The 20,333-nt window shown below is 54.1% G+C and overlaps 7 protein-coding genes across 7 annotated transcripts; 5 read left to right on the top strand and 2 right to left on the bottom strand.

Moving 5' to 3' along the window:
• Positions 1–253: 253 nt before the first annotated feature.
• Positions 254–466, top strand: CCOS01_02628 (uncharacterized protein; the record flags this gene model as incomplete). Its single annotated transcript, XM_060450816.1, has 1 exon — positions 254–466. One exon carries the CDS (start codon positions 254–256, stop codon positions 464–466), a length of 213 nt encoding a protein of 70 aa, XP_060319466.1.
• Positions 467–639: 173 nt separating this feature from the next.
• CCOS01_02627 (uncharacterized protein) lies at positions 640–864 on the top strand (the record flags this gene model as incomplete). The annotated part of the gene is made up of 1 exon (XM_060450815.1): positions 640–864. One exon carries the CDS (start codon positions 640–642, stop codon positions 862–864), a length of 225 nt encoding a protein of 74 aa, XP_060319465.1.
• A 2,240-nt stretch (positions 865–3,104) lies between these two features.
• CCOS01_02626 (uncharacterized protein) lies at positions 3,105–4,185 on the top strand (the record flags this gene model as incomplete). The annotated part of the gene is made up of 4 exons (XM_060450814.1): positions 3,105–3,134; positions 3,196–3,310; positions 3,367–3,947; positions 4,000–4,185. 4 exons carry the CDS (start codon positions 3,105–3,107, stop codon positions 4,183–4,185), a joined length of 912 nt encoding a protein of 303 aa, XP_060319464.1.
• A 703-nt stretch (positions 4,186–4,888) lies between these two features.
• Positions 4,889–6,469, bottom strand: CCOS01_02625 (4-aminobutyrate aminotransferase; the record flags this gene model as incomplete). Its single annotated transcript, XM_060450813.1, has 2 exons — positions 4,889–6,098; positions 6,171–6,469. 2 exons carry the CDS (start codon positions 6,467–6,469, stop codon positions 4,889–4,891), a joined length of 1,509 nt encoding a protein of 502 aa, XP_060319463.1.
• A 2,332-nt stretch (positions 6,470–8,801) lies between these two features.
• Positions 8,802–11,869, bottom strand: CCOS01_02624 (voltage gated chloride channel; the record flags this gene model as incomplete). Its single annotated transcript, XM_060450812.1, has 7 exons — positions 8,802–8,861; positions 8,914–9,024; positions 9,078–9,461; positions 9,510–9,842; positions 9,892–11,028; positions 11,081–11,460; positions 11,548–11,869. Coding segments are annotated over 7 exons (2,727 nt in total), but the record flags the coding sequence as incomplete, so codon positions are not given.
• Positions 11,870–14,096: 2,227 nt separating this feature from the next.
• CCOS01_02623 (uncharacterized protein) lies at positions 14,097–17,469 on the top strand (the record flags this gene model as incomplete). The annotated part of the gene is made up of 3 exons (XM_060450811.1): positions 14,097–16,388; positions 16,451–16,890; positions 16,941–17,469. The coding sequence occupies 3 exons, from the start codon at positions 14,097–14,099 to the stop codon at positions 17,467–17,469; spliced, it is 3,261 nt and encodes a 1,086-aa protein (XP_060319461.1).
• Positions 17,470–18,331: 862 nt separating this feature from the next.
• On the top strand, positions 18,332–19,306 carry CCOS01_02622 (eIF-6 family protein; the record flags this gene model as incomplete). The annotated part of the gene is made up of 3 exons (XM_060450810.1): positions 18,332–18,366; positions 18,497–18,655; positions 18,760–19,306. The coding sequence occupies 3 exons, from the start codon at positions 18,332–18,334 to the stop codon at positions 19,304–19,306; spliced, it is 741 nt and encodes a 246-aa protein (XP_060319460.1).
• Between the last annotated feature and the right edge of the window lie 1,027 nt (positions 19,307–20,333).

Genomic DNA, 20,333 nt, shown 5'->3' with positions numbered 1-20,333 from the left:
GAACCCGTGCCCTGTGCTGGCTCGGATGCCGGTTTTGGTCCATGATTGGCGTAAAGGGAATCCAGTGGTTTCCTGCCAGAGGTGGCATAGGACTGGGCCTGAGTGTGCTGCGGCCAATGAGGGCGATGAACTGCCACTTTGTCGCGGGCACTAGGATGCCCAGATATCCTTATTCGGTCGTACGTCGATCTATTTTTTTTTATTTTTTTTTCCTTTGCTGTCTTTGTCGTCAAAAAGGACGTCTGATGTTCCAATGTTGGGGGCAAACGGCGCGCATTTTGTGAGGGGAGAATGGGATGACGCACTGCCGGCCTTTGAGATGGAGATGGGAAGGAACGACGAGAAGCGGCGCCTGCTGACGGAACACTCGCCGAACCTAGTTGGTGGGGAAGGGAAGGAGGGGCCGGCGCATCCCAATTCAAGCACACCTTCCTCGTGGCGCCGAATCGAATACACGCTGGACTGAAGTCAGTCGCTGGCGATGGCAGCGACGTTTCCTACGGTACTTATTTCTCTATCTTGACCTCAACACTCGCAGACATAATCACAACTGTTGGCTAGTGCTGACGAATATCCTCACGGTCGACTTTATTTCTCATTTAAGCTTACGTCTCTTATTATGACCAAGCAGGGAGTATCATGCTTTCGGCCAACACCACGACAATGACGTCCTGCAAGTGGCAGCGACCCAGAGTCAGGCGCTCCATGTCGATCCACCGGATTGGCCAGCGGACGCAACCTCCAGGGAGAGTCTTGAATCGCACTGCATCTACTTGTACATCTGCACGCTGCTCTCCCATTCCGCAGAGAACCGCTCCTGCATCTGGCTCATCTCAGCCCAGTGCTAGGCCACTAGCACCATGACAGAGGGACCGTGCTGCAGCGAAGCATGTGTGCAGGACGGGCGGGAGACAGGGATGGATGCTCTGTCGATTGCATATCGGAGACCGACCATAGGGAAGAGGAGAGCCCACAACGCAACGCAGCGCACAGCTACAGCTACAGCGTATGCAGTCATATGTGATATGATGGGTAGCTACGGATGCCTCCAGTGAGAATCAACCTGCGAGCTATTACGAGAGACGGACCCCGTTCTCGAACTCGAATGCGATCGAAAGAGGCCCAGTTGAGGCCGTCTTGGTGTGCCTGTCGGCCAACCAAATGGACCCTCTTCCACTTTGGGGGACTGGTGAGACATGCGCAGGGAAAATGGCCAAGAAGGATGCGGTTGGTTGCCGACAAAAAAGCAAGAAAGCGGCGACGGAATCGGAGGCGCGAGAGGCGCGTGGAATAAAGCCACTGCCGGGGAAGACGAAAGAAGCCAGCCGCAAGAGACAGCTCAGCCCAGGGACGGGAAACCCTGACGAGATAGGGTAGTATAGGATTTCGAGAGGCATTCAGCGGCAGCGACGGCGACGGCGACAATGACAAAAGCAGACAGGAGCTTCTCAACGACATCCTGACATGGACAAAGACGCACCCAAAGAGCAGCCGATGCGGACGATGACTACAACGCCAGTCAAACATCCTCATCACTCCCACACCACACCACACCACACCACCACTTTGTCGTTGCGCTCTCAACCTGATTCTAGCCTCTGGATTCTCGACTGTTCGTATGCACCTACAAGCAGCTTGCGCCAACTTTCAGCATCCATACCACCCACCAACTCAACCCACCTCCCTCTCTCTCTCTGTGTGCGCACTGTCTAGCGTCAACTTCCGACTAGATTGGCGGTGCAGCGATAGTCCATCATCAACGGTTGGCGAGCGAGAAAGAGTTGGTTTACCGTCCAAGACGAAGCGGCCTTGACAATTCTCCCGGAAACGCTAAATCGGCCTGTGTTCCTATTCGATCTTCTGCACTCCATCTCGGCTTCGACTTCGTCACCTAAGCAGGCACTCCTCCCCGCCGGTCTAGGCTTTGCTCATTCCAGACGGGGCCCTAATGAATGAGCCGCAGCCTGCCGTCTTTTTGACAGTCATCGCCATCAGTCGACAGATCTGCGGGCATTCCCCAGCCACCCTCGCTCGGACACTGCAACTCTACACTAGGGTCATCCAACAAGGCAAAGGCACTTTGGGAGATACGAATCGTTAATCCATTTTGCGCATGATATCGTTGCCTCGAAAGGTTTCCCAGAAATCACGACTGACCAGAATACACTCCCCTCTCGTCATCACGGATCTCAACACAAACAGTGCCCGCCTCGCCCGCCGTTCGAGTCGAGGCTAACTACTAGAACTAACACCTTGCAACTCTCCGACCTTTAAACCTTGCTGCGAGCAGCCGGACCAACTTACCATTCGGATACCAGAATTCAACAGAACCAGTACCCTGGAAGGTCTCCCAGACAGGCCTAACGCGTAACTGACTTCTCGGCAAACCTGTCTCGCTTGTTTCCCCCAGGCTCTCTCGCGCGCAAAACACGCCTGATAAATGCGACCCCGACCCTAGTCGCACCAGCCAGTCCCCGAGTGCGCGCCGTGCAGGCCCTCGTCGCAAAGTGGCCTAGGTCCCAGAAGCAAACGAAACAATCGAAGCCTCCACTTCCTCCTACACGGCCTGTCCAGGCTGTGTTACCCCCCCTCATTGCGCCTCGTCCAACATCCCGTCAACTTCGTTGTGGTGCGAGGCCTTCTTCACGGTGGCTTCAGGTCGAGAACGCGCGCTTGCGCCGGCCTGATCGCTTCCCTCTTCACCGGCTGTTTCTGTCTTCTCATTGCGTCTCGTCTTTATAGACGCAGCCGTCGACGTTCTCTTCTAACGGTGCCAGAGGAATACTGGCGTCGCTTATTCTCCGTCTTTGCCGCGAGCTTTTGTTCTCCGCCGCCGCGCTTGCCTTCCATATAGGTTGATTACTTGGTCACAGGACTCTTCTAGTCGACGGTGCCGGCTCTGTCGACACCGGACGCGCGCTTTGCGTCCTGTCTCTTGCCATATTTGTTTACCCAGTAACTCTTCGCCCGTCACCACCGGCTAGCATAGCCGATCCGCTCGTTTGTTAGAACCCCGCGTCGCAGATGCCTATCTCGTCTCCTCTACGGTCCAAGATCTCTCTCTTTTATGAAAACCGTACGGGTAGTTACCAGCCCTTCTCGCGATGGCTTACTCCTTTACAGAGGAGGAAAAGGTAAGCAGCAGGTCTTCATCCAGTTACGGACCATCGACACTGACGCGCATCTCGACGGCAGAGGTTCATCCTCGCGGAAGCCATCAAGAACAGCAGCCTAGATGTTGGCCTCTTAGTGGGGTTTTTGAAAACGCACAATGTCGAGCCAGACTGGCTTAAGATGCAGTTACCCAGCGGTACGGATCGTCAGCCTTGACGAACTCCAGGTTTCATGCTGACATTTACCATACAGGCCGCACTATGGGACAATGTCTCGCGGTCACCGAGCAGATGTTTCAAGGTCCCATGCGGGTGCCAGACCTCAAGCGGAAGTCCATGAACGACCTCCTCGAACAGCCACCAAAGCGTTTGGCTGCCGCATCGCCTATGGAGCCACCAGCGCAGTTACCACCCTTGGCCTCAGCAACTCAAGGCCTCGCATCCTACTCAAGCTCGATGCCCGTATCGTCGTTATTGCCAGCGCCTCCACAGCTGCATAATCAGCAGCTTGCCAACATACAGCCGCGACCCGCCGGCATGGAAATCGCCGGGGTGACCAACGGCTCTCAAAGCCCCGGCCAACAACAGCAAGCGCCGCTCCCGCGGAAACGAGGTCGACCATCACGGGCGGACAAGGCGAGACAACTACGACCTTTGCTGCCGCAGCACCTTACACCTCTGGCGCCGGCGCCCCGGCCGATAGCTAGGGAAAGCCCAACAACACCAGGAGAGTTCGCCGTGTACAGATTATCACCCGGTCCACCTTCTGAGGCCGCCAACGAGCCAACAAGGCGAGGACGAGGTCGGCCAAAGTCGTTTGGCAGGACACAGTTGGTGAGTGGACATGGTTTTGCGAGTTGATTCAAAGTCCTGATCCGCACCCTAGGGCACTTCCACAGGCGAACAAACCAAGACAGAGTCTGGGCGGTCAACACCAAGTGAATCATCGCGCCAGCAATCTGATGACATACCCAGAGATGCCTACAACGAGGACGAAAATGTGTCGGATTCGCAAAAGGAAAAGGCCATCTCGAATATTGGCCACTTACAACAAGAAGGGCTGGCGAGTTAGCAGTTCTTGACGAGCCTGGTGCGATGATGATTTGAAACCATCCATCCACTGCTACACCTTCGAAACCACAGCCTGAAAAGGCAAAGCCTCATCATGGCCGTTGTACGGCCTTTGATTTGCCAGCGACGGCTTAGTACAAGACCTTCTTGGCCCATCCTGTGCAGCAGTTGTCTGGTACAATGGATGTGTATTTCTAGAGCTTATGGCGTTGTCGGACTTTTTCTTTTTTTAATTTCATTTTGCATATGCCGGCTGTGGACAGAACAAGGCGGTGTGAGGTGGTTATTTGCCTTTTTCATCTGGTTCAAGGAGTTCAGGGGAGACAGACGTGTAACCACGGGACGAGGTATATGGACTGGACATGACAGAGAAGTGTACGATATGGTAGGACCTGGGATACATGGTCTCATTTCCGCTCGGATGGGCGTGCAAATCTTGCGGGAGTCACACAAACCGGACCGCCAAGTGCCGGTCTTGAAAGCTATGAACTATGAAGGATTGGCATTATTGTAGAAATCGTTTCTTTTCAAAATGTCCTCTTGTGAACTTGTTTTGTTCAGAGACTACTAATACTCATACGCTAAATCATAATATTGACCAGATGAAACCCCCAATCGCAGATAATGCTTCCATAAAAAACACCCAGACAACATGAGCCACATTTCAACCATTTTACTTGAGCCTACTGACTTTTTTCTTTATTTTACCAAGACTTGACAATCTTCTCCAGGGCCTCAATGAGGATATCAGCGTGGTGCTCCTGGAAGATGAGCATGGGCCTCAGACGGACGGCGCTCTCGCCCGATCCGCCAATGTTGATGCCCATACCCTTTGCCTTCTTGAGAAACTCGTCGCGGCGCGGGTTGTCAAAGGCAATAAAGGTGCCCTGGCCCTTTCCGCGGAGGTTGGCGAATTGGCCGGGGTACTTGCTCGCCAGACCCTCGAGCTTGCCGAAGAGGTAGTCGCCGACGCGGGCGGTGTTGTTGACGAGGTCGAGGCGCTCAATCTCGTCGACGATGGCGCGGAAGAGGATGGCGCGGGCCGGGTCGCCCATCCAGGTGTTGAACTGGCGGTAGGGCTTGTTGGGGCGCAGCTCGGGGTTTCCGAAGTAGTAGCCTGCCGTCTGGGCCTTTTTGCTGAAGGTGACCATGTCGGGAGGGGTGGGGAGGTCCCAGTGGTCGTGGGCCCAGAACTTGCCGGTGGCGCCGACGCCGGTCTGGACCTCGTCGACGATGAGGAGGACGTTGTGCTTCTTGGTCACCTCGCGGAGGCCGCGGAAGAAGGCGGGGGAGGCGTGGTTGTCGCCGCCCTCGGACTGGATGGGCTCGACGATGACGGCGGCGGGGGGGATGTGGTAGTTCTTGATGAGGTGCTCCACCTCGTCGAGGGCGGCCTTCTCGGCGGCGGCGTTCTCCTCGACGTGCTCCTCGAGCGGGTACTTGAGCAAGGGGAAGGTCGCCTGGGGCCAGTCAAAGGCGGGGATGTCGAGCTTGTGGATGGGCTTGGAGCGGGTGGTGGAGAGGGAGCCGAAGAGGCGGCCGTGGAAGCCCGTCTTGAAGGAGAGGATGGACAGGTCGGAGGCGCCGGGGGACTGGTTGTTCATGGCGGAGGAGGTCTCCTCTGCGGTGAACTCGACGTCCGGGCCGCCGCGCTCCTGCTGGCGGCGCCACATGAAGGCGGCCTTGTAGGCAGTCTCGTTTGCGTCGGAGCCGGCCATGGCGGTGAAGACCTGGTCGAGACCCTTGGGCGCCACCTTGAGGATGCCGGTGCGGAGGACCTCGGCCCAGTCTTCGGGGGGGAAGTTGCCCAGGGCGGGGCGGTTGATGATTGCGTTGACCATCTCGGGGGTCTGGGCGACCTTTGCGAGGGCCGGGTTGTTGTAGCCCAGGGGGATGGAAGCGATTTGAGCGTAGCTGTCAACATTTCGTAAGCTTTTGACCCCACGTATAGCTATCATCCGTCTTTTTCTACATGATTTCACTTACACATCGAGGAGGACGTTGCCGTCGGCGTCGGCAATGTAGTTGCCCAAACTCTTCTTGTAGTCGGTGAGCATGTTCAAGCTCCGGGTATCAAAGACCTTGTGCAGGTCCTCGGTGGCCTTCTTGGACGCGGGGCCGGGGATGTCAGTCTTGAGGGCCGGGCCGGAGGGCTCGCCGGCGAACAGGCTCGGGGCGGCGGCCATGCGCGAGGCGGAGAGGCAGAATGCTCTGCGCGCGGTGGGTGTGCGAGCCGCGCGGGCGGCAGGACGCGCCAGGGACGCGGAGGCTCTGAGGAGGGCCATTGTGTCTGATGTGTTTTTGTGTGTGTGAATGTGTACGAGTTCTCTCCTTCAGTCAAGTGCTGAAGCTCCTCTCAGTTGCCGTGTCACCAACAGAGTGAGACGGCTTCTCTGGGGTGTGTGTACAGAGACGATGGCGACTTGGGAGCTCTGTGCGATATCGGAGGGGCAGGAGAGAAGAGAGGGGGGTATCAATTGGTCAATCGCAAAAGAAAGATGAGCAAAGAGAAGAAGGAAAGCTGTGAGCAACGTCCTACGAGGCGGGGGAGGGGGAAGACCAAGTTTATAGATTACGGGTGGCAGCGGCTTATCACTTGGATAATCTAACGTAACTCGACGCCGCGTTGCCGTTGCCGGTGGTGGAGAGCAAGTACGGATGCACCTTAGATAGTAGCAGCAGCCGCAGTAGCGCATGTAGTACGGATGTGTCTTGTTTTGAGCTTTGGTCCCCTGGCCTGGAGTTGAGTCAAGGTAAGGTACCTTTGCCCTTGGATTTCCTGACCGCGACGACCAGACCGAGCGCCACTCCCTCAGCTACCTCACCTATCTACTGCGGAAAGATTGGTATCTTTTTGCTGGCGGGGGGAAGAAGCTAAGGTAACTAATGCAAGCACAGCAAGGTCTCTCAGCTCCCAGCGAATGCAATGACGGGGAGACCTGCCAAGATTACGTGCCAGTCAAGGGAAATGTGGGGCAGATTGAAAGCTGGGGTTCTTGGGCCTGACCTCACACACACATAGCAGTGACACACTGCCTTGCTGAGGTACCTTGCCTTACACACGGGCCTTGGTTTGGAGGGGTAATTTACGCCGTTTACGCCGCCACCGCCTTCTCTTGTCCTCGCTTCCCCTAAGTACCTTACCTTACTCCCGTAGTAGAAAACCTGCGGCAAAGCCAGCAGCGGCTCGCGTAAACGGCGTGAATAGACACAGACTTATCACTTTAGGCAGGTTGGCACTCTTTAGGTCCGAGAAACTTCACACTCGGGCAGACTTGCTCTTTCAGAGAATCAACACATTCGGCAGGTGTAAGTAGCTTGCGTTAGTTACAGGAAGCTCGGCCATGTTCATCCTGATACGACGAAACTCTGTTGGAGCTTGGGTGCAGGAGGTATCTTCTCCTCCTGGGCAGAGGAAGCGCGCTACCGCGGTGAACATACCCCAGATTTCGCCCAATCGGTTCGCTTTGCGCGCAATCGCCTCCAAGTTGGTCCTCTATGCCGTCTTTGGCGCATCTTCAGCCTCATAAACATTCTCAAACTACTTTTCGCCACATCAACCCTCTTTCCCCCAGATGTATGTACTGATGTTATCCTCTCAATTCACCCTCCAAACCCTCGGTGTGATTCCGTCGCATTGCAAACCACAAAGATCAGGCGATAAGCACCAGCCCCATTGATACAGATACCTTGATAAGAAATGGAGAATAAACCCCCCCCCCCCCAAGGTGGAAACGAACATCTCCACCACCAGGGGCAAATATCTGGGGACTACCCTTAGCGCTTCGCCGAATCAAAAAGCCCACCGACCGATGACGGGACCGGAGAACCGGAACCGGGAAAGGTTGCCGGTTCTTGCGCCATACCTAAACTAAGAGATTGAATTTCGCCCCTCCTCTCGCCGTCGGCGTGTGTTGCCTACTTGACCAAAGTGTAGAATGAATCGCATAAGACAGGACTGGCATTAACCTCCCGCTCCAGTGCAATTGTTCTTCTGCCCGGTGGCGACAAGCCCGGGCTGGGTCCGGTCGGGCCGAAGCCGGTTGAAGGACTCCACTTCGGCGGCCGAGAGGATGCGCGCCGGATGCCGAAGGTTATCTTCGATGACGGGAATGGCCAATGCCCGGCCTACGGGGGGCTTTGGCCGGTTAACTGACACATCTGTTCAATTATATCGCTTCACCAAAACCTCACTCAAAGCGGTCTCGAAAGATTGGGAAATGAGACTCTGTCTGCTGTGGTTACTTTCGTGCATTTGTTGCGACGACACTCTTTATGTGCACAATAATCAATCTAGCCTTTCCCCAAGTATTCTGTCCTTCTTTCCCAGCCAAAGAAAAAATGCTATACATCCAGGTTCGAGCACAGTCGACCATCCAGGAATGCTCTAGGAGACAGTATCTTAAAGAGAAACATGATGTGAACGCCATACCCAAGCACGCTAAGCCGCAAGTATCGAAACATGGGCGGTATGCAAAAACTAAAACAGACTTCCTCCGTCTCTGACAATGTATCCAAACATGTCGGAGGTGAAAATGCTGGCAAGGTGCAAAAACATAATGCAAAGGTGAATTGAGCCCAAACTTCTGGTTTGTTGCTCCAGAAATGGACACCAGATCAATGGCCCTCCTTCTCCTCAAGCTCCCGCATGTATCTCACGAAGCTCTTCTTATGTACCTGAAATAGAATTAGCAAAAAGACCTCGTCAAACAATCAAGATATTACGCACCATTCCTGCATAACGTCCATTCTTCAGCACACACACGAAGCGCAGACCGAGCTTGACGAAACACTCGTAAACAAGATCCATAGGGGATCGCATGTCCAAAGCCACAGGTGCCTGTTGACGAGAATTAGCCTCGATATCACTCGCCAGGTCCGATGGCCACTTACAGGGTCGATGTATGGAGTAAAATCAGTCTTGTCCGTCTCACCATCATCATCATCAGAGTCCTCAATGGTTGCAACTTGGGCCATCAAGCACATGCTTGATGCCTCGTCATCCAAGTTATCGAGAGCAAATTCCAAGTCTGGAGCGGGGATTAGGCCAACAAGGATGCCATCCCGGATGATGGGAAGACCTCCGTCAATCTCTCCAGCTCTGTGGAGGGTCTGCAACTTGCTGCGAAGGCTGACTGCAGACACCACTGGAGAGGCGCTGATGTCAATGACGCGTTCACGTCGGACACGAGGAACGATGTCTGCAAGATCCGAAGTGAAAATGGGCTTGTGCTTGTTGTCCAAGAAGGGGTACGAGTTCATGCTTGTCAGGAGATCCTATCATAGTCAGTAGCCGCCCGAACTCAACGCATTTCTGCAACTTACGTAGATGCTGTTCGGCTCAATGGCGTCCGCAGTCCACTTGGCCACCAAGATTGCCAGAGAGAATGGCAGAACATAATCCAAGCTGCCGGTAAGCTCGAACAGAATGACTGCAAGTGTAACTGAGAGTCGGGTTACACCGCACATGGTTGATCCAGCAGCAATGAGACCGTATACTCCCGGCTGAATGCAGGATCCCGCCTCCTTCGCGGCACATGCCCCCCACAACCCAAAGTCGGGCCAAAGCAGAACCATGTACTGCACCACATGGCCGACAAGTCTGCCCATGAGACCGCCGACCACCATGGACGGAACGTATATACCGGCAGGAACTTTCTGAGAGGGTATTAGAATGGTGATCAAATTGGGAAATGGACGTACTTACAATGCCAAACGTGATGATCGTCAAGAAACCTTTGATAAGGAATGCAGTGAAAAGGCTGAGGAGCACAGGTGGAATGTCCTTCATAGCAGTTGGGCAGAGGCCATAGTCTTCGCGGCCGGAGCCGTCGTGACATGGGGCTGCAAGGTTAAGCATCAGTTTGGCCACAGGCTGCTTTGTGTGGACGTTCCAATAACTCATGATACCGGTGACGACAGCAACCAGAAGTACCTCGAGCATTGGATACGTCTTGATGAAAGTGATCCTTCTGAATGATTTGGCCCAGTGCTTAGAGGCTTTGATAAAAAGAGCACCGGCAGCACCACCCAGGATGCCGATGACGATATAGAAGACGATCTCAAAGTAGTGCCAATCTGCCACATACTTGACTTGGAACATTACAATCTTGTGTGTGCCGTAGGGGTTGAGGAACTTCAACGATAGTGCGGCTACGATACAGCAGAAGAAGGTGCGGAAGAGTGTCTTCGCTGGGAAGAAATACGAGACTTCCTCGAGACCGAAGAGAACACCTCCTAAAGGAGCGCCAAAAGCGACGGCCACACCTGCAGCTGCAGCTGCAGACAACACCTCGCGCCTCTTGGCATCATTCTTGTCATACTTGGAAAAGAGACGGCAAGCAATGTTTCCAATACAGGTAGCAATGTGCACGTAGGGGCCTTCTTTGCCGAGGCTGAGGCCGGACGCCACACTGAGAATGAGAGCGGCAGACTTGATTACCAAGGTTTTCACACCGAGGAAACCGTGCAGGACAAAGCCACTGAGAATGACACGCACTTCGGCCACTCCACTCCCGGCAGCAGAGTAATACACCATCGGTGGAGGTACAGCGGCCTCAATCGCCTCAACGATCTCTGGGGGAGTCGGGCTTTCGTCGCTCGTCGGATCGTCTGCGTACGGCGCAAGCTCTGCCGCGAGGTTTTCGTCGAACGTCGTCATCCGGTATGCCGAGGGTACCACGGTCTTTGTGGTCAAAGTCATGGCACAGGCGATGCCTGCCAAGCTAACGCAGCCAACCAAATAGATGGTGAATTCGGTGCCTACATCTCCAAATGGCCAAAACCTCAAAACCTCGGACCAGGTTTGCCAATCTTTGCAAGGGCCTTGCTTCGGACAGCAATTCTATACACAGCGTTAGCGTCTTCCAAAAGTCTTTGGTTGCAGTAAAACATACTCTCTCGCTAATGTACCAGCCCCGCGCGCAATATCCGTACTTATAATCGAAGACAGTGGCTTCCGATAAGTTGACTACGTAGGCGACGAGGGCGACGACGAAACCGCATAGCGCACTCAGAATCCATCCTTGTGAAGCGTCGAAGATGGCATATAACCTTCCCCGAAAGTCCTTGCGCATCTTCAGAGCCTTGACTCGGTGGGCATCGATGATATTATCATGGACCCAGTCGGTGGATGTAAACTGATCGTACCATACGCGCTCGTTGGGTTGTATTGATCGTTTCGACTCGCTCATCGGATCGGGAAAGTCGGAGAAGGCATGTGAGAGGCGTTGGCCCAAGGACGGGTTGCGACTGTGGTGTAAACTTCTGATGCTCCCTGGGATAGCGAGGGTACAGGTTAGCCTTTCTGGTTTCTCGGTTTCCTGATACAGACGCAGCATGTGAAAACATCGGAACGACATACCGGCAGTGCTATGATTTCTTGACAGGCCCGGAGTCAGATACTTTGGGCTCTCCGGACCGGATTGGTGAAGACGCCTTCTTGATCTTGCGCCACCCAGAAGCAGAGGGGAGCGCTCATCCGGCTCTCCTCCGACCGAGCTTCTCCGAGAGTCGAATCTCGGTCGTCGCGTACTCATCGGCGAGGGAGGGCCCGAAGGCGCGTTGTCGTCCGGTAATTCCGCCATAATTGGGCTGACTACGCAGTAGGTGTGTGTGAAGACGGCTCGAACCGTTTGAGTTCTGGAGTTTGTTTCGAATCTTGGATGTTTCGACTCAACCAGCAACTTTTGGCGGCAGTCCAGGCAAGGTTGATGTTAGTTGGCAAAAGAGCGGAAGCTTGCAGCTTTCAGGAAGATGGGATAGCATTCGACGCAGCCAAGCAGTCTAGAATCTGGGCTTTGGAAAAACGATGATCAGGGGTAGCTGCGGAAACCTCGAAGGGAAGGCTGTCCTGATAAGCAAGCTGTATAGTTTTACGTTGAAGCAAGCTGAAGTTTTAGCACGTGAACCCAGTGAACTTGGTAGGCGTTCCAAGTTCCAAGGCTGCAGACAACCTTGAGCACAGCAAGCGCAAGGTTCGGGGAGGCGGGAGATAGGATCACGACGTGGGGTTCGGTGTCAGATGCGACGAAACGTGTAGGCGGATGACTATCGCGGGCGAGACATGTTCCTTGGCGTGTATACTGCGTCGCCGGGTGTGTACACGGCGGGGCCGGGGGAGAACGCTGGAGGGTGGGCAAGACGAGAAAGAAGAAGGAGGAGGAGGAGGAGGAGGAGGAGGAGGAGGAGAAGGAGGAGGATGTTTAGGGGAAAAGAATAAAAGTAGCCATCTACTTGAAAAGAAGCTGGAGAGAGAGCCGCAAGGTGCCCCGATAGTTTGGTTATTCTACTCCGTAGTACGAAATACCCAGACGGGTGCTAGAAGGTGCGGCAGGCCTCGAGATGGAGCTGTCGCCCGTCCACTTTCCCGAATGCCCCCCAAGGCCCCAAGGGCCACAAGGGACACCAAAGGTTGGGCTGTGCAGCGTATTTGCGCCGGGGGCACGCGCGGTAAGTTGTAAGAGCGTGATCCACCCTGAACAGTTTGGCAGTGCCGCAAAGTGTGTAAATAATTCGTAGCGGTGGGAGGGCGTTCTTGGCTCTGAGGTCATTTGCACCGGGTGACCCTTAGGGTGGATGCTTCTGTAAGACATTTAGACGCAGTAATTGGCTGACGCCTAGCGCATTTCCCGCCGAAACGGTCAGATCGACCGAGGACCCTGAGATTGCACCATTGCGGCCGTCCCTCATCTTTCTCACCACTCCGTAAGTACGGAGTACGTACTGTCCCTCCATTACCCAAATTGCCGATTCACTCATTGTTTCCCGCTCCCCTCCACCGCCCTTTCTCATGCTGGATTGCAGCAAAGGCACATTTCCAGGGTATAAGGTATTTCACCAAGCTTACCAAGGTGCGGTGCGCCGATGCCAACTTATCCCCCATACCGCCTTCTTCCAGGGCATCATTCCGAGTGCAATCCGTATCCAATCCCACGTCTGCAAGGTGCGTGAGTCAAGCGACTGTCAATCCCGAATCCCACCCTTGTCCCGTTCCAGCGCCTCAAGTCCTCAGTCACGGGTCGCTCTCCACGTCCCCATCCTGGAATGTTCCGAACTCTGCCCATCCTTCATCCAACCATCCAACCCTCCAACTTGGCGTGGTGCTTCGATTGCTTTGGCCTTAATCCTATGTTGACTGGCACTATACTAGTCCCAAGAGCAGTCAGCCAGTGTCAGTCAGATTAAGACATGACACCCTCATCAACAACGACATCAAAGCTATCAAAGCCATCGCCATCGCCATTCCTGCCTGTCATCTATTTTGAAGCAGACCGGTCGACCCGTTTAGTCCTCGTTTCCGAATAATTGGATTCAGAGACAGAGCCGAGGCCCATCAGAACCAAAATCCTGGGCCTGGTCCTGTTTTCATGGTCCTTCCACTCGCAGAGGCAGAGTGAACCCCAGGTGACTTACATAAGACGGGCAAGCCAATCACATGCCACGGTCCCTGCACCCAGTTTTCCGTACCGTTGAAGGCGCTCAATGCCAGCCGTAGCTCCGAAAACCAAACCACACATGCCCAGGTTTCTTTAACGGTGAGGTGCGACGCTGCGTGGCTGCTACCGTTCGATTAAGGTTGTCGTGTTCTGTGTTCTAATTTCTACCTTATGCGTGAGGTCGATCGCTGCCAAACCCCCACGTTTCTACAGTACTCCGTACTCCAGTACCGACAATTGCCCGTTTCCGCCACCGTCAAGCCGACAACGCGACTTACGCCACGGTATCCTTGACGTCGTTATGGTCCATCACCGTAGCCAATAACCATCAGAGCACATCACACGCATCAACTTTGTGCAGTTGGACATCAGGGCGTACTCCCAGTCAGCCACTTACATTAGCAGGCAGCCGCGGCGCCGAGTTCACTCTCGGTGTCAATCATGATTCGGTGAGCTGCGGGCCGGCGTCGTCGATATGTCGGAGCCTGGGGATAAAAAGTTGACGGTGCCAAAGTTCTCGTCGTTCAAGCCCAAAGCCCCGGGTGCAGCACCACCTTCTTCAAGTGAGCGTTCCCGCGACCGGAAGAAGAATAGAGAAGAGAAGCCCAAGGAAGAACGAGCTCGTCAAGTGTCTCGGCGCCACAATGACCGTTCGAAGCATGAATCCGAGCATCGTCGGCAACATCGCAAACGAAGTCGGAGTCGCAGTCCCAGCCAAGAACGAGCTCTGGTCAAGAGAGTCGAGGTAGCACCTGTTCTGAAAGACAAGCCCGGCGATGGTCTTTTCTTCTTTGACAAAAAGGGCGACCCCTTAATCAGAAGATACGGCGGCAATGATCGTTCTCGCGTGCCCCTGTACCGCCGCAGTGGCCGTGGACGAGTCCTTGGCTCAGGTGGATATCTGTACATTCATCGAGACGGCCCGCAGGAGCGCTTCAGTATTCGACAGCCGGGAGAAGGAACCTCGACGCTGCGAGATCGAGCTCTTTTCCAATCCAAGACTCACCGTGCAAAGCCATTTCGTATACGCGTACGCAGCAGTCCCAGTGGTACCGATGTACATCTTGCTGAGGAGGACTTTGTTCCACTGAGCAAGTCATCGAAGCGACAGCGCGCCGAGTCGCCGGGATCATCAGAGGATGAGAAGACGGCGTACAGGTCGATCAAAGGCAAGGCCAAGGCTCATGAATTTTCCGACAGCGATATCGACTTCGATTCAGATGCCGAAGCTGGCGATTTCGACGTCGGATCCGATGATCCCCTGAGACAACGGTCGATTCAATTGTCCCGTCGGGTCAAGGAGCACCCTGGAGACATTGAAGCCTGGTTTGAACTGATCAATCATCAAGACGTGCTGCTAGATGCAGGCGGGAGCCTGGACCGAGACGCCACCAAAGCCGAGGTTCACAGCTTTGCAGAAATCAAGATATCAATGTTCGAGTCTGCCCTGTCTCACGCAAAGAAGCCCGAAGATGAGGAACGGCTCCTTCTTGGCTTGATGCTGGAAGCTGCACAGGTTTGGTCTTCCTCAAAGCTCGAGAGCCGATGGGCGGATTTGGCGAAGAAGCATGATGATAGCTTTTGTCTGTGGAAGGCTAGAACTGACTACAAACTTGCGAATTTGGTTGCGTTCCAGTACAACGACATAAAAGCCCTCATGGTCAATCGATTACAGACCGTCTACAAGCAAGCCATGGTGTCAATGTCGCCCGGGCCAAGCCGCCTCGCAAGTAACGCAGAGACCCAGCGCTACGAGCAGATGGTCTATGTATTCCTCAGAACAACCAGATTCATGTACGATGCTGGCTTCCGCGAGCTCGCAGTCGCAGCTTGGCAAGCGCTCCTGGAACTCAACTTGCAACGGCCAGCGGTCTGCGACACCATGGCAGAACTTCAGATAGTCAGTTCGTTCAAAGACTTCTGGGAAGACGAGTCACCAAGAATAGGAGAAGACAATGCCCTCGGGTGGAACCACTACGTCCAGATGGATGGCGTTGTCGACCCTCCGGAACCCCGGACAGATGACGATACTGTCCCCAAGTCGCGAGACGTGTACAAGTCCTGGGGTGCAACGGAAAGGCTTCGAGCGACGAACTCAAGGAACCCGGCACGAGCCACCGACGATGTCCTCGAGGATGACCCTTACCGTGTTGTTATGTTCTCTGACATTGAGGAGTTACTATTTGTGATACCGTCAGAGGTTGTTCCCTCACTTTGGAAGCCTCTAGTTGATGCTTTCCTGCTCTTCTGCGGTTTACCCACTGGATTCCGGACCAGCGACTGGACGGAAGCTGCAGAGAACGACACAGTGATCATGAGCAATATGAGGCTGTTTGAGAAGGACGTACTACAGCGCCCCAACGAATCCGACGTCCTAGACGAAACCAAGCTGGTTCCAATTTTCAAGCAAGATGCATCTCGGTACGCGCTGTCGGCTGACTTGCTGTTTGCTGGTCCCGGATGGTTTTCGCCGTTTTGCGGGTGGACCAGTACGTCCAAAGAGTCTGACGGACCCGTCACCATAGCAGCGGTCTCCAGCACTCTTCGGTTGCTGCTGAAGTCGAGAAGCTACCGGGAGCTGGCCGAGTACTCTCTGGCCATCGAAGTTGTCAATGATCCCAGCAACACCAAGAAGCGCGCAAAGACTTTCATCAAGCAAGATCCCTCGAATCTCAGGCTATACAATGCCTATGCTCTGGCCGAGTTCTCCAACGGCAACGCGGGAATAGGTCTCCAAGTTGTTGGCTCAGCGACAGGTTTGATTACCGTAAGTGCTAACACTACACCAATGTACATTTTATTGGCCAGGCTCTAATGATCATCTACTAGACCTCCAACAACACCGATGGCTCAATGTTATGGAATACCTGGGCTTGGCTGGAACTCCACGGAGGGAATAATGCTCAAGCTTTGGTGCGTATCTGTGCTGCGACAGACGAATCCTGGAGAAATGCCCTTGCAATCACGCCCTCTCCTACACAACTTCTCAAGGTACATCAATCATTATCGGCTACTCTGGAGCATCAAATGTCGACGAAGCAGCTCGATGAAGCTATAGCTACCGCCGAGAGCTTGGCATTGCTGGCCTACCTCACAGCCCAGGAAGGATCTGAGCCTGCATCAGAGGCGCAAGGAAGCATCTCGGCTGCAATGGAGAAAATCTGGACCGCGTCTTCAGAACTCTGTGCTCAAGGTCAGACCAAGTCGTCGACGCATGAGAGACTTCTTCAAGTCGCTGCGAGGCTTCTTTACCACCATGCAAGCCGAGGGTAAGCATGTCCTAATTCCTCCAAATGTCTCGAGGTTAACGTCATGGCAGACCATTCCGGCGTGCGTATTTGCGAGATCAGCTCAGCCAGTGCATTGACTTGTTTCCACGCAACACAATCTTCTTGAGCCTGTTCTCGTGGGCGTCAACCACGTTCGGCATTGAAGACCCTGTTCGTGACATTCTCCGAAAAGTCGCTCTCACGAACGCCAATGATAGCATCAGCAACCGTGTCTTTGCGATTCGATATGAGCTGCAGAGGGGCAACGTGTACTCCACACAAGCAGCCTTTGAGCGGGCACTAGACAGCCCGACATGCAGGTCCAATCCTGATCTATGGCGATGCTACATCAAGTTTAGCTACGCGAGGCAACAGCTTAGATCTAAGGCAAGGGATGTGTTTTTTCGAGGTCTTCGCCATTGTCCGTGGTCAAAGGAGCTGGCACTCGAAGCCTACACGACGCTCGTCAGCGTAATGGACGAGTTCGAGCTGCGGTCCGTCTTCAATACGATGTCATCCAAGGGGTTACGGATACATGTTGATTTAGACGAGTTTTTGGCCCAGCACAAGAAGACGTAAGGAGGGAATTAAGGGGGTCAATTGAAGGAGATTGGCGGACAGCAAGCCCAGAGAGCCCGCCTAGCATAATAGCAACACAATACATTGGTGAATGCTATGACTGTGACTGATGTGGTGATTCAAACGGTGAGGGATGATACAAATGCTATTCATCAGTTGCATATTGCTGCGGCAGGAAATGAACTGTCCAATGGCTGGCTCTGTCAGCCTATGCAGAGACTATCTCGGCTCTAGAATGCAAGATTGCAGGATTAGGACGAAGAGTCACAGTGGCAATGCAGCCGCGGCGGAAAGGGACCTTGAAAGGGCAGGTTATGGCTTGGTTTGTAATAGGAACCGGGGAAATGTGAGGTAGTGTGGTTCTGATGCGGAGTGACTCATCAGCCATATAGCGACAATTGACTCTTTTTGTGCAGCCAGGGCGGTTTGAGGCGAATCAGGGTCCACACAGCTCGCTCGGTGTGCCCCGCACTGCCCGGCGCCCCTCCCCTCAATGGAAAGCAAACCTGAAAGCCCAGAAAGGAGAAGGCAGAGCCCATTGAGTGTGGTGAAGAACTGGTGCTGGGCTGGCACCCGTGGTCGACCTGAGCAGCTAAGGTAATTGCCCCACCTTGCTCTCTATCGATTGTCGCTTTTTATTAATTGCGACTTCCGCCACTGCAAAAATTCCATCATCAACACCACCCTCACGACAAGATCCTTGACGAACGACAATTTTTCCACACGAACGCGCCAAGGGTTTTTATTTTCTTCTTCTCACGAACGAAGCATCTTTTACGAGTCTTTATAGCCGTAAAAGTCTCATCACCTTCAAACCCCCTCAACAATCAGTAATCGAGTATCCCCCGAAACAACCACAGTCATGGCGGTGCGCGCGCAATTCGAGAATTCCAACGAGTAAGAGAACCCCGCCGGATCGACCCCGCCATTGTGCTGCACGCCTTTGCTCCAGCAACCCGCACCCTCCGCGATGCTCTTTACCGTACAACCAGACGTGCTGACGCGAGACTTTTCTGCTCCTTTTTAGAATTGGTTGCTTTGCAACTCTCACCAACTCTTACGCCCTCGTCGCCCCGGGTGCCAGCGAGAACTTCTACAGTGTATTCGAGGCCGAGTTGCAGGGTGTCATCCCCATCTGCAGGGCAAGCATCGCCGGTGTCCGCATCATCGGCCGGTTAACAGCTGGGTAAGCAACAAGCGATGGATCCTTTGGGAGGGTTCGTGTGTTTGGGCATACGGCCTCACAACCCGCGTGAGCTTCAAGCTTTGCTGACTGGTCTCGGCTTCTAGCAACCGCAAGGGTCTTTTGGTCCCCAACACAACGTCCGATCAGGAGCTCCAACATCTCCGGAATAGCTTGCCAGATGAAGTCCGCATCCAAAGAATAGAGGAGCGTCTTTCCGCCCTCGGCAACGTCATTGTTGCCAACGACCACATCGCCCTCATCCACCCCGATCTGGAGCGCGAGACGGAGGAGATTATCGCCGACGTCCTCGGTGTCGAGGTGTTCCGCCAGACCATTGCCGACAACGTGCTCGTCGGCTCGTACATGTCGCTCACGAACCAGGGCGGCCTCGTGCACCCCAAGACGTCGATTCAAGACCAGGACGAGCTGTCGAGTTTGCTGCAGGTGCCCCTCGTGGCCGGCAGTGTCAACCGTGGTAGCAACGTTGTCGGTTCGGGTATGGTTGTCAACGACTGGATGGCCGTGACCGGTTTGGACACCACGGCGACGGAACTCAGTGTTATCGAGAGTGTATTCAGACTGGGCGAGGGCCTGGGCCCGGACAACGTCAACACGAAGCTCAAGGACACCATGGTCGAGTCTTTCTACTAAAGAAAGGATTGGTCCTATGGGGAAAAGGGGAGAGCTGCATGTTGAGCGGTTGGCTGCAGGAGTACTTTCTGGGTCGGGTTTTTCGTTGGTTTGGGATACCACTTATTGGGTTGAGCATGGTTTGGTAGGCTCTTCTCGTGAGCCGGGTTTGGGTTCACTCAGTACAGTACAGATGTATCTGTATGGCCGGCATGAATAAAAGCCCCACGTGGGCACTTGAAACCCAATCTTGTTCAATCTCGTTGTGCCAGCTGGGTTCCCAACCATCGTGGCTGTGATTGTGAATGTGAACCAACCAATGCCATGACAATGATGATGGACAGGCTTCGATGTCGCTCAGATAAGATCTATCCCCTAGAGAGAGAAATAAAGCTAACCATGAACTTTGCTATACAAGGTTGAAGGAACCCAAACAGCGAATGCGATTCCGCGTACGTAGTATTTCCCGAGCAGGTCCTAAGTCATGACGGTCGTTGACGGCGAAAGAGCGAATTACATCGCAGTCCGTGGGTTTTGTTTGCCTTTCTGGCTGAAGTTGACTGAATCAACACCCTATTGATGAGTAGCCTATCAAGTTTTGCAGTGCCCATTTCGACCTCGTTGGTAAAGTTCCAGCCCCCCTCCCTCCGCCCAAGCATCTCTTCCCAACCTGGAAAGTACAAGCATTGTCCGGCTGAGGAGGAGAATGGTACGTGCGGGGGGCCGAGAGGGAGAGGGAGGATTTGTCTCTTGATTCGGTACGGGAGGGAGAGTGTAGATATGTGCGGCAGTCTCTTTTCCAGAGGAGGTCTAGCCTCAACTCTGGGGGGAGTGAATTTTTACGGGGCGGCCCAGCCACCTGGTGCAAGGGAATGGCGGCGTGGAAAAAAAGAGAGGTCTCTTCTAATGCAAGTCTCGGGCTCATTCGTTGACCTATTAGGATGTTCCGACGGTGTTCGACGCTTGATGTGCTTTTTCTTTGTATATATAGACGAGACAAGGAATTTCCACGAGGGGCGCAAAATTTAGACTGCGATGGTACTGCCTG

Source organism: Colletotrichum costaricense (assembly GCF_030867565.1).
Source record: "Colletotrichum costaricense strain IMI 309622 chromosome Unknown Scaffold_2.1, whole genome shotgun sequence".
In the NCBI taxonomy this organism is placed as follows: Eukaryota; Fungi; Ascomycota; class Sordariomycetes; order Glomerellales; family Glomerellaceae; genus Colletotrichum; species Colletotrichum costaricense.
Note: the sequence above shows the minus strand (reverse complement) of the source record. Positions and strands in the feature narration are given on the sequence as shown.